General features: G+C 43.5%; 1 protein-coding gene across 8 annotated transcripts in view; it reads right to left on the reverse strand.

Annotated features, from left to right (window-relative positions):
- The window catches only part of NRG1 (neuregulin 1), an 872,712-nt gene that overhangs the window by 176,160 nt on the left and 682,558 nt on the right, over positions 1-13,994 (reverse strand). Inside the window, exon 1 of one of the 8 annotated variants that reach the window (XM_077476220.1) lies at positions 7,406-7,884. The exons of the other annotated variants lie outside the window; for them this stretch is intronic. Coding sequence (XP_077332346.1) covers positions 7,406-7,502 — 97 coding nt within the window. The 5' untranslated portion in view covers positions 7,503-7,884. Of the gene's footprint in view, positions 1-7,405; positions 7,885-13,994 lie in introns of those variants that run through there. 8 annotated transcript variants of the gene reach the window in all.

Here is a 13,994-nt window from a genome sequence, read left to right on the forward strand (position 1 = left end):
GGAAACTCGCAAGGGATTCAGACAAGAATCGCATCGCATTCCTGTTCATATCACATGCAATTCTTTACAGTGGGCTCAAATCGCACCGCAAAGGTATCAGTACTCAGTATCGGAGCTTTTGCTTAGCAATGCTTAGTATCAGCACCAATGCCAATACCAGTATAGGTGCAACCCTATTTATAATGCTTCTGGCAGGAGGGCAGATATAAAGAATGAAGCACACAAAATCTAACAGTAGGTGATTCAACTAATTTTCTTCTTTGTAGCCAGGGTGCGTCAAGTGAAAATGATTAAGTTAAATAGCTTCACCACAATCAGGGACATTCCAGGAATTTTAGACTATGACACAAGATTCAGTGAAACGAAAGAATCGTATTCCCAGGGGTGCTTTACAGCTTGGCAGGTACGTCTGAACACATCATGGACTGCAGCCTGGCACAAACCTCACAAACATAACACGTTCTCCACAAATCATCAAATAAATAAATCCCAGATTTATTTTTTTTCTGATGTTTCCTTTTCAATAAATAGCCAAAATACCTACATAGCAATAAGGAAACAACTAAAGCGAAAACATTATGCAAACGTAAACTCATAACATATAAGTGGCTAATGGTAGGGCAGGGACACAGCTTTATGAACGGGGACTGTTCCTGCAAATTCGGCACAGTTGGCAACTGCGGAACATGAAGCTCTGGCTTTCTTGTTAAGAAAAGAGGATTACAACGCAGGGTTGCCTCAGTCTGTCTCGGTAAACCTCTCCCTTTAAGGGATAACGTTTTTTTTTTTGGAGCTTATAAATCCATCACTCAATAAGTAGCAAGACTGATGTTTCTCTAAACACAAATCGCAAGCACTACAACAAAGAACCCAACATAGAACGAAACCAGGTCATCTGTTCTCCAATTCAAGTTTTCACTGTCAAATGCCTTGTATTACACCCTTCTATGTGTGTACTTTACTGAGAACGTGGTTATAAACATATTCTAATGTAAATTTAACCACTTACAGCCCGGAAGGATTTGCCCTCTTAATGACCAGGCCATTTTTTTGCGATATGGCACGGCATCGCTTTAACTGACAATTGCGCAGTCATGTGACGCTGTACACAAAATGTATATTCTTTTTTCTCACAAATAGAACTTTATTTTGGTGGTATTTGAACACTTCTGCGTTTTTTATTTTTTGCGCTATAAAGAAATAAAGACAAACAATTTTGAAAAAAAAAAAAAATAATAATTTTACTTTTTGCTTTAATAAATATCCCCCCCCCCCCACCCCAAAAAAAAAAAAAAAAGTTTAGGCCAATATGCATTCTTCTTCATATGTTTGGTAAAAAAAATTGCATTAAGCGTATAGTGATTGGTTTGCACAAAAGTTATAACGTCTACAAAATAGGGGATATATTTATGCCATTTTTATTATAATTTTTTTTTTTTTTACTAGTAATGGTGGTGATCTGCGATTTTTAGCGCGACTGTGACATTGCAGCGGACAGATCAGACGCTTTTGACACTTTTTTGGGACCAGTGACATTTATACAGTGATCAGAGCTGAAAATAGCCACTGCTTACTGTATACAGGCATACCCCACTTTTAAGTACACAATGGGGTTTATTTACTAAAGCTGGAAAGTGCAAAATCAGGCTCACTTCTGCATAGAAACCAATGAGCTTCCGTGTTTTATTACCAAAGCTTAATTGAACAAGTTGGGGATAGAAGCTCATTTGATTCTATGCAGAAGTGAGCCTGATTTTGCACTTTCCAGCTTTAGTAAATAAACCCCATTGTGTACAAAAGTGGGGTATGCCTGTAAATGTCACTGGCAGGGAAGGGGTTAACACTCGGGGGCGATCAAGGGGTTAAGTGTTCCCTATGTAGGTGTTTCTAACTGTAGGGGGAGTGTACTGACTGGAGGAGGGAGGAGAGAGATCGCTGTTCCTGATCACTAGGAACAGCAGATCGCTCTCTAGTCCCCTGTCAGAATGGGGATCTCTTTGTTTACATACAGAAATCCCCATTCTGGCTCTCTGACGGAGTCGGCCACGCGCATTGGCTCCGGCGCCCCCTATACAGTAGCTTCTTAAAGCAACTGACGAGTCACGCACCCGTGCCAACCTGCCACAGCACATCTGCGGCAGCTGGTCGGCAAGTAGATAAAGTAGATTTATAGGCATTTTTATTTCATTTTTTATTTTAGAAAAAACAAAGGAGGGTTATAATCCTGCAGATTTTTTTTTTCACCATCTGTGTCCCATTGTGGAGATTTCTCTTCACTTCCTGTCGCATAGCCAAACAGGAAGTGAAAGGAAATCCCTGCAAATTAAGGGAATTCCTTCACCAGAACTAGTGTCACCCTCTATTACTTTTCTAGGGCCAAACCAAAATTTTCTTTTACTTTCACTTTAAATGATAACGGTAAAAAGGACAAATAGGGAGGGTGAATCTCTAACGGGACACAGACAGCAATAAAAACATGACAGGAGTTCTAATCCCTCTCCTTTCTATCCAAAACCCCCAAAACAAATGTTGCTTTTAGTTACACTTTAATCACTTTTGGGTCAAGCGCACCGGATCTCACACAAATTCCTAATTCACATGAGTGCATAGATCCGTACCTCTGTGCAAAGATTTGTGTTTATGTGCCTGTGTTTAGGTGCTTTGTGCATTTGTGCAATCAGCCTGTCAAAATGAATGACACACTGAGAGGTGCAGCGACTGTATGGATCTTAACGCACAGGCCACTGTTTATATCCGTACTGGACAGACGCACAACTCCAGATGTAAGAGGTGTTCGTCTGTCCCTGTACGGCTGTAAACACTGGCATGTGTGTTAAGATCCATGCAGCTGCTGCGTCTCCCAAGCGTGTGCGATTTTGACAGGCTGGCTTCACGGAACACCTGTCATTCCCCCAGGCACATAAACACAAACCTCCACACAGAGTTACCCATAGAAACCTGTCTAATATAATGTTAGGCCTAGTTCACACCTGAGCGACTTGAGGTGATTTTCTTAAAGTGCGTCCACGCTTGACATGAGGGTTCCGATTGAGTCTAGTAACTTGAGTCTAGTAAAGCTTGTCACTCGAAGTTCTAAAAAGTACATGAGCTTCTATGGGGCAGAGGAACATGTTTTTGTCCGTGTATATATATGTGGGTGCAGGTCCCCGAACACAAACAGTGTGCATTTGGGGACCCCACATCCGCATGGATGTCCAATTGGGAGCAGCAGCTGTGTCCGTGCAGCATTGCATTGACATGAATGTGAACGCCTGTACATCCCTGTTCGGGCAAACATGGTAGACAGTGTGGGCAAGGCCTTAACCCTACATTCGCAACTGTGCATTTTGCAGCTCAAAGCTACAAAACGCTCCACAAGCCAAATCCCCAGCTTTTCGGTTGGCCCTGTTGACATTTGAGCGCTCCGCGTTCATTTGAAGATCCAAAAGGTACATGAGCTATTTATGGCCCCTTTGACTTCAATGTGAGTGGCTAAAAAAAATACAGAAAACGCACATGGCGTACGTTTTTCAGGCTCTTTCAAAATAAAAGGGTTAACGGGATCAAAAATGCATGATGATGGCCCAAAAAAAAAATTGCGGTACAGCACTTCAATTCTAAAAACACTTGAAAAAAACACTTGAAAAAAACCCTCAAAATAACCTACATACGCTGTGCTCAAATGTGAATGGGGGCTTAGCCTAGCTGAATAAGCATGTAAGTGAAATTATCTAACTATAATGCTCCAGAAAACATAATTCGCCATTAATTTTGTACTGAATAATGCATTTGCCAGCAAAATGTAAATAAGTTGTGTATGCGTCTTTATATGTAGGTCAGCTGTCACTTCCCTGCTGAAATGACATTAGTGCCATTCATTTACATCAATATCATATATGCTGTTCCTACAGACAAACAAGGTATCCGTTTGGACTTTCTCCACATATAAAGGAACAAAGGAAGGCTTTATTGTACAGACATCTCATCTTTCAATTGCTAGCATTCTACAAGTTGTTGTTGGCCACAAATAACTTGTTAATCATGATGGATCTGATTTTTTAACACAGATATGTGCTGCCCTTTCTGGCTCAGGTTAACCAGAGTTGGAAGACACTAAGGTAAGACACTGCACATGTAGGTCTCTTATGTCATGTCAGCAGCCACATAGTGGCCGTATAATATGCAATTTTCCTTCACAATGTGACAAAACAGAAACACCTTTGACCAAAATCTCACAAAGTGGTTGTGGAAGGCGTAGACAATGAGTTTAAAATAGTGAAGTACACTGTGAACAAGTGACGTTCTCCGTAATCTGCTCAGCACTTCTCACTGATCACAGAGCAACCAGATGTTTCACTGTATCAGTAGGAGACCTGGGGTAGCAGAACTGGCACACTCAGTAGGAGAATTCAGTAGGGGGTCTAGGGGAGGGGAGACCTTTGGCACTCAGTAGGAGACCTGGGACATTACGTAGGAGACCTAGAGCACTCAGTAGAAGACCTAGGGGAATCGGTAGAAAACATGGGTCAATAAGAAGGAAACCTTAGATAGGAGAATTAGGACAATCGGTAGAAGGCATTGGGCAACCAGAAGGAGACCAAGAGTAAGAGACCTAAGCACTCAATAGAAGACCTGGTGTAATTAGTAGAAGACCTGAGACACTTAGTAAAAGACTGGGGCACTCAGTTAAAGACCTCGGGCATCCAGTAAAAGACCCGGGGAGGAATACCTGCGGTAATTAGTAAAATACATGGGTCACTCAGTAGAAGACCTGTGGTGGGATATCTGCATCAACTAGTAAAAGACCTAGGGCAATCAGTAGAAGAACTGAGGTGGGATACTTTGGGCACTCAGTAGAAGACCTGGAGTGGGATACCGGCAGCAACTAGTAAAAGATCAGGGGCAGTCAGTAGAGAACCTGGGGTGGGATACTTGAGGCACTCAGTAGAAGGCCTAGGGTGGAATACCAGTGACAATTAGTGAAAAACCTGGGACACTCAGTAGAAAACCTGAGGTGGGATGCTGGAGGCACAAAGAAGAAGACATGGATTTGGATACTGGCAGCAACAAGTAAATGACCTGAGGCAACCAGTAGAAGACCTGGGGTGGGATACCTGGGGCACTCAGTAGAAGACCTAGGGTCGGATACCTGCGGCAATTAGTAAACTACCTGGGGCGCTCAGTAGAAGACCTGGGGTGAGATACCGGTTGCAACTAGTAAAAGACCTGTGGCACTCAGTAGAAGACCTGTGATGGTATACTTGGGCACTCAGTAGAAGACCTGAGGTGGGATACCCGGGGCACGCAGTAGAAAACCTAGGGTGGGATACTGGTGCCAACTAGTAAAACACCTGGGGCAATCAGTAGAAGACCTGGGGTGGGATACCTGCAGCAATTACTAAACTACCTGGGGAACTCATTAGGAGACCTGGGGTGGGATACTGGCGGCAACTAGTAAAAGACACGGTGTAACTAGTAGATGACCTGGGATGGGATACCTGGGGCACTTAGTAAAAGACCTAGGGTGGGATACAAGCAACAACTAGTAAAAGACATGGGGCAACTAGAAAAATACCTAGGGTGGGATACTTGAGGCACCCAGTAGAAAACCTGGGGGGATACCGGCAGCAACTAGTAAAAGACCTAGGGTGGGATGCCTGAGTCACACAGTAGAAGGCTTGGGGTGGGATATCTGGGGCACTCAGAAGAAGACCTAGAGTGAGATACTTGTGGCAATTAGTAAACTACCTGGGGCACTCAGTAGAAAACCTGGGGTGAGATACTGGTTGCGACTAGTAAAAGACCTGGGACACCCAGTAGAAGACCCGGAGTGGGATACCAGCGGCAACTAGTAAAAGACCTGGGATGGGATACAGGTGGCAATTAGTAAAATACCTGGGGAAATCAGTAGAAGACCTGGGGTGGGATACCTGCGGCAAGTAATAAACTAGCTGGGACACTCAGTAGATGACCTGCAGTGGGATACTGGCGGCAGCTAGTAAAAGACCTGGGCAATCAGTAGATGACCAGGGGTGGGATACCAGAGGCAACTAGTAAAAGACATGGGGCAACTAGTAAAGGACCTGGGCAATCAGTAGATGACCTGAGGTAGGATACCTGAGGCACTCAGTAGAAGACCAGGGGTGGGATACCAGTGGCAACTAGTAAAAGACATGGGGCAACCAGTAGAAGACTTGGGGTGGGATACCTGAGGCAATCAGTAGAAGAGACCTGGGGCGGGATACCAGTGGCAACTAGTAAAATATCTGGGCAATCAGAAGAAGACCTGAGGTGGGATACCTGAGGCACTCGGTAGAAGACAAGGGCTGAGATACCAGTGGAAACTAGTAAAAGACATGGGGGAACTAGTAAAATACCTTGGGCAACCAGTAGAAGACATGAGGTAGGATAGCTGAGGCAATCAGTAGAAGAGACCTGGGGTGGGATACCAGTGGCAACTAGTAAAATATCTGGGCAATCAGTAGACGACCCGAGGTGGGATACCTGAGGCACTTATTGGAAGACCAGGGGTGGGCTACGAGTGGCAACTAATAAAAGACATGGGGCAACTAGTAAAAGCTGGGGGAACCAGTAGAAAACCTGGGGCAACCAGTAGAAGACTTGGGGTAGGATACCTGAGGCAATCAGTAGAAGACTAGGGGTGGGATACCAGTGGCAACTAGTAAAAGACCTGGGGCAACCAGTAGAAGACCTGGGCTGTGATACCTGAGGCAATCAGTAGAAGACCAGGGGTGGGATACCAGTGGCAACTAGTAAAAGACCTGGGGCAACCAGTAGAAGACATAGGCTGTGATACCTGAGGCAATCAGTAGAAGACCAGGGGTGGGATGCCAGTGGCAACTAGTAAAAGACCTGGGGCAACCAGTAGAAGACATAGGCTGTTATACCTGAGGCAATCAGTAGAAGACCAGGGTGGGATACCAGTGGCAACTAGTAAAAGACCTAACTAAGGCAGTCAGTAAGATAATTTGGTAGACTCAATAAGAGCCCCGGGGCACGTGTCCTGTGTATGAGGGTCTAACAATTGCCGTGCCCAGCACAGGTGACTCCAGGCACGTGTGATGTCATACGGCGACAGCAGGTAAAGCTCATGACGTCAGCGGCATGCTCAGTGGGTCTTTTCCGCTGCTGAGAAATGCTGAAATGACGGCGGCTCTTTGCAGGGAATCCCCTCCGCCTATACTCATATGTGACCACTGGAGGGCAGATTAGGAGAGCAGATGGAGCCCGGTGACCGCGGTTGATGTAAAGCGAGGAGCTGTCATAGTATCCCGGAGGAAAGCATGGATCGGGAGAGGTGATCGCTGTGATCAGTGAATGAGATCCCTGACATTACACGTACAGCCCAGCCTGCCATCCCCGCTCACAAGAGGAGATCACTCACTTGGAATGTCATCAGTACGAGGGTTTTCCTTCTTGTCCTTCTTCTCCTTTTTCCCTTTGCCCTTTTTCCCCTTTGCCTCCTTCTTTTTCTCGGCCATGTCCAGAGATCGGATCCCTGTTGGTGGTAAGGAGTGATGTATCCAATCCAGATCGGGTCTTGTAGAGGATCGCTGTGCCACACTTCAGTCCTGCTGTCCTCAGATCCACCAATCACAAGTTATGGGGACAGAAACAAACACTCATCCAGATCGTGTACAAAAAGCTTGATGATCAGGTTAATACAGCAAAAAAAATTAAAAAAATAAAAATAAATAAAAACAATGAAAAGTGTATTAAAGGTAAAAAAATAAAAAAAGAATAATAATAATAATAATAATAAAAATCCTCTTGCATGCAATGTGCAGTCCTTGCACCGGTCCCAGGGTTGGAAGGTTCTCCGTCAGAGTGGAGGAAACTTTCTCTCTCCCATTCCTGGGAGTTTGCAGGAGTTTTAGTAGTCAGCACCCACCTACACTGGAGCGTATGTCACTGGGCGGCCCCTAGGTGGAGCTATGCTAATCAGCTGGGGACACCTAGTGCCTCCTTAACAGAGCACAGCTCATACATGCGCTGACAACACTGCTCACTGCTGGCCTCCCACCACTCTGCACACATCCTCACTGCTCTCCTATGATCAGCACACATCATTGTACTATCCCTACATGTACAATCACAGTCACCCCACACGCTTCGATTTTTTCATTTTATCCAGTCCATGTGTGAATCGATCAAAACGATCCAATTGGATAACAGCCATCACTTTCTTCAATCAGCCGGGGCGGAATATTATCAATCGTTTTGTAGTAGCACTGTGAATACAATCGTATTTCCATCAGATTATGACATGCGATCGATAATTATCGATCAAAATCCACTTGCCCGCGTGTGCCACATTGACTGAATGGGTTGTCACCTATAGGTTGAATATTCCTATCAGAAGAGATCGATCGGGAAAAGGAATCAATCGTTTGTCAAAGCGCGTATGGCCACCATAAGACTCAATTTAGATTGTATTCAATCTGAGTCAATCGTTTGTCAAAGCGTGTATGGCCACCGTAAGACTCAATTTAGATTGGATTCAGTCTGAGTCAATCGTTTGTCAAAGCGCGTATGGCCACCAAAAGACTCAATTTAGATTGGATTCAGTCTGGGTCAATCGTTTGTCAAAGCGTGTATGGCCACCATAGACTCAATTTAGATTGGATTCAGTCTGAGTCAATCGTTTGTCAAAGCGCGTATGGCCACCATAAGACTCAATTTAGATTGTATTCAATCTGAGTCAATCGTTTGTCAAAGCGTGTATGGCCACCGTAAGACTCAATTTAGATTGGATTCAGTCTGAGTCAATCGTTTGTCAAAGCGTGTATGGCCACCGTAAGACTCAATTCAGATTGGATTCAGTCTGAGTGAATTGTTTGTCAAAGCGCGTATGGCCACCATAAGACTCAATTTAGATTGGATTCAATCTGAGTCAATCGTTTGTCAAAGCGCGTATGGCCACCGTAAGACTCAATTTAGATTGGTTTCAATCTGAGTCGATGGAAAGTTTCAGCGATGAGCAGCACTGATGCTTGTTCATTATTTCGATCTTATTTTGATCAATCAGATTATGAGATCACATAGTGAAAGCAGAGATGCAAGCAATCCTTTTCGATCGTACTTTCCCCTATCGAGTGTTATGCATTTCCCCATGTGTGTCATATCGATCAAATGAGTTGTCACCTATAGATTGATTATTTCTATTGGAAGAGATCGATCGGAAAAATAAGTCGATCATTTGTCAAAGCGTGTATGGCCACCATAAGACTCCATTTAGATTGGTAACAAACAAAAGTCGATCGGGCAGGGTGGAAAGTTGCAGCGATTAGCAGCACTGATGCTTGTTTATTAATTCGATCCTATTTTGATCAATCAGATTATGAGATCACACAGCGAAAACAGAGATACGGTCAATCATTCTCAATCGTATTTTCCACTATCAAGTGAAATCCACTTCCCATCCACTTCCCCATATGTGTCATATTGATCAAATAGGTTGTCACCTATAGAGTGATTATTCCTATTGGAAGAGTTCGATCGGGAAAATAAATCAATCATTTGTCAAAGCATGTATGGCCACCATAAGACTCAATTTAGATTGGATTCAATCAAACTGAGTCGATCAGGCAGGGTGGAATATAATCAATCTTTTTGTAGTAGCGCTGTCGATACAATTGTATTTCGATCAGATTATGACATGCGATCAATAAGTATTGATCAAAATCCACTTCCCCATGTGTGCCACATTGACTGAATGGGTGTCACCTATAGATTGAATATTGCTATCGGAAGAGATCGATCAGACAAAGGAACCAATTGTTTTTGTCAAAGCGCGTATGGCCACCATAAGACTCCATTTAGATTGGAATCACTCTGAGTCGATCGGGCAGGGTGGAAAGTTGCAGCGATTAGCAGCACTGATGCTTGTTCATTAATTCGATCCTATTTTGATAAATCAGATTATAAGATCACACAAAGAAAGCAGAGATACGAGCAATCATTTTTGATCGTACTTTCCACTATCGAGTGATATGCACTTCCCCATGTGTGCCACATTGACTGAATGGGTTGTCAACTATTGATTGAATATTCCTATTGGAAGAGATCGATCTGGAAAATAAATCAATCGTTTGTCAAAGCGTGTATGGCCACCATAGTACTCAATTTAGATTGGATTCAATCAAACTGAGTCGATCAGGCAGGGTGGAATATAATCAATCATTTTGTGAATACAATCGTATTTCGATCAGATCATGATGTGACCAATAAGTATTGATCAAAATCCACTTCCCCATGTGTGCCACGCTGGCTAAATGGGTTGTCACCTATAGATTGAATATTCCTATCGGAAGTGATTGCTCTGGAAATGGAATCAATCGTTTGTCAAAGCATGTATGGCCACCATAAGACTCAATTTAGATTGGATTCAATCTGAGCCGATCGGGCAGTGTGGAAAGTTGCAGCGATTATCAGCACTGATGCTTGTTCATTAATTCGATCCTATTTTGATTATTCAGATTAGGAGATCACACAGTTAAAACAGAGATACGAATAATCATTTTCGATCATGTTTTCCACTATCAAGTGAAATCCACTTTCCCGTGTGTGTCATAGCGATCGAATGGGTTGTCACCTATAGATCGGTTATTCCTGTCGGAAATGATCGATCAGAAAATAAATCAATCATTTGTCAAAGCGTGTGTGGCGACCATAAGACTCCATTTAGATTGGATTCGATCAGACTGTGTAAATCAGGCAGGGTGGAAGATTATCAATCCTTTTGTATGCGCAGCTGTTTATCAAAAACAAATTTTCAGGGGGGAAAAGAAACACATTTTAATGAGTATTAGTAAACACAAACCAAATCGAATTTTTGGTAAAACATAAAAGAGGGTGTTATGCCAAGTAAAGAGAACAAACAGGTCGGAGTCACGCTTTAAAATTACATATATCCATAGAATGGCGCTAAACTGCAGTACCCAAAAACCTCCATAGGTGGTACTGTATAAGCCTTTACAGGTTACCAGTCTAGAGCTACACAGGAGGTCTGGTGCCAGATTTATTGCTCTTGCGCTAACCTGTGATGATACCTCATATGTGTGGTGCGATCGTTGCTTACATAAGACCTACATGCGTGTTCGCATTGGTGCATTAGCATGGGGGATGGGGTGCTTTACTTTATTTTTTATTTTTTTTCTAACTTGTACCTTTATTTTATTTTTTTTCTAACTTGTACCTTTATTTTATTTTTTTTGGATCAACTTTTTTTTGCTATCACAAGGGATGAACTACAACATACCTTGTGATAGCATGAGCCATCACAGGTCCTCTTTATGGAGAGATCTGGGGTCTGTTGTTAGACCCCAGATCTATGTTCTGTCCTCCCAACCATCTGAACAAACTGAGATCGATTTGATCAGACGTTTGTTCAATCCGGTAACAGCTTGTTTAACCACTTAAGGACCGAGCCTCTTTTTGAGATTTGGTGTTTACAAGTTAAAAACTGTTTTTTTTTTTTTTTTGCTAGAAAATTACTTAGAACCCCCAAACATTATATATATTTTTTTCTAACACCCTAGAGAATAAAATGGCGGTCATTGCAATACTTTCTGTCACACCGTATTTGCGCAGCATTCTTACAAGCGCACTTTTTTTGGAAAAAATACACTTTTTGAATTAAGAAAATAAGACAACAGTAAAGTTAGCCCATTTTTTTTATATATTGTGAAAGATAATGTCACGCTGAGTAAATTGATACCCAACATGTCATGCTTCAAAATTGCACCCGCTCTGGGAATGGTGACAAACTTAAAAATCTCTATAAAAAAATTGTGTCACTTTTATTACTATTACAAGTAATGTAAACATCCCTTGTAATAGAAAAAAGCATGACAGGACCTCTTAAATATGAGATCTGGGGTCAAAAAGACCTCAGATCTCATATTTACACTAAAATACAATAATAATAAATAAATAATAATCTAATGTCATTAAAAAAAAAAAAAAGTCACTTTAAGTGCTATGGGCGGAAGTGATGTTTTAACCTCACTTCCGCCCTGCAATGATATGGAGACGGGTGCGAGCCATCTTCCATCTTCAGTGCTGCCCATCAGTGCCACCTCTCAGTGCTGCCTATCAGTGCCCATCTGTGCAGCATCATCAGTGCAGCCTCATCAGTGTATCCTCATCAGTGGCCATCAGCGTATCCTCATCAGTGGCCATCAGCGTATCCTCATCAGTGGCCATCAGCGTATCCTCATCAGTGGCCATCAGCGTATCCTCATCAGTGGCCATCAGCGTATCCTCATCAGTGGCCATCAGCGTATCCTCATCAGTGGCCATCAGTGTATCCTCATCAGTGGCCATCAGCGTATCCTCATCAGTGGCCATCAGCGTATCCTCATCAGTGGCCATCAGCGTATCCTCATCAGTGGCCATCAGTGTATCCTCATCAGTGGCCATCAGCGTATCCTCATCAGTGGCCATCAGCGTATCCTCATCAGTGGCCATCAGCGTATCCTCATCAGTGGCCATCAGCGTATCCTCATCAGTGGCCATCAGCGTATCCTCATCAGTGGCCATCAGCGTATCCTCATCAGTGGCCATCAGTGTATCCTCATCAGTGGCCATCAGCGTATCCTCATCAGTGGCCATCAGCGTATCCTCATCAGTGGCCATCAGCGTATCCTCATCAATGGCCATCCTCATCAGCGCACATAAGTGAAGGAGACAACTTGCCTGTTTTTTAAATTTTTTTGTCAAACTATTAAAAACGTTTTTTTTCCCAAAATGTTTAGTTTTTTTCATTTATTTAGCAAAAAATAAGAAACACAGTGGCGATTCAATAGCACCAAAAGAAAATTCTATTTGTGTGAAAAAAAAAATGATAAAAATTTCACATACAGTATTCAAAGTGTGACAGCGCTGAAAGCTGAAAATTGGCCTGGGCAGGAAGGGAGTAAAAGTGCCCAGTAGGCAAGTAGTTAAAGTCCAATTATGTGACACTTTGTGTTGGTCTATTACAAAAAATCACAATAAAATACATTTACATTTATGGTTGTAACATGACCAAATGTGGAAAATGTAAAGGGGTATGAATACTTTTTCAAGGCACTGTATGATTCACAGACAAATAAAATGTACTGTTAATCTCCACGTTTTCATTCACCTTTAAAATAAACAGGTTTAACTAATCGTTTGTAACAGGGCCAGAAAAAAGTGTGGGGGGGGGTGGCACATGCTCCGGGCACCACATTGAGAGGGGGCATTACCAGTCTAGGGTTCATGGGTGTGCTAAAGCACTCCCACAAATTCTGCTAACACCCCCAAGCAGCAACCACCATGCCAGAGTCTAAATTAAAATTTTCCTCAAGTCCTAGCTTAACCGTATTGCTGCAAACGGTGGTGCGGTGTGTCACACCGCTACACCGATCTCAGGAAAGAGCCTCTGACGGAGGCTCTTTACCACGTGATCAGCCGGGTCCAATCACAGCTGATCACGATGTAAACAGGAAGAGTCGTTGATCTGACAGACGCGAATAGAGGAGAACTGGTCGGCTGCTCTCCTGACAGGGGGGGTCTGTGCTGATTGTTTATCAGCGCAGACCCCCTCGGTATCCCACCCAGGACCACCAAGATGCCGCCAGGACCACCAGGGATGGCCACCACACTAGACCACCAGGTATGCCACCCTAGACCACTAGGGAAATGCCAATCAGTGCCCAGGCAGCTGCCAATCAGTGCCCATTCCTAATGCCTGCCAGTGCCCTCAGTGATGCCTAACAATGCCAACTATCAGTGCCGCATATCAGTGCCCATCAGTGCCACGTATCAGTGCCCAGCAGTGCCGCCTATCTGTGCCACCCATAAGTACCCATCAATGCAACCTTTCAGTGCCCATCAGTGTCGCCTATCAGTGCCCACCAGTGCCACCCATGAGTGTCCACCAGTGCCACCTATCAATGCCCATCAGTGCTGCATATCATTGCCACCCATCAATGCTGCCTATCAGT

The sequence above is a fragment of the Lithobates pipiens genome, unplaced genomic scaffold (genome assembly GCF_037356315.1).
Source record: "Lithobates pipiens isolate NorthernLeopardFrog02 unplaced genomic scaffold, aLitPip1_a1.2 Scaffold_13, whole genome shotgun sequence".
In the NCBI taxonomy this organism is placed as follows: Eukaryota; Metazoa; Chordata; class Amphibia; order Anura; family Ranidae; genus Lithobates; species Lithobates pipiens.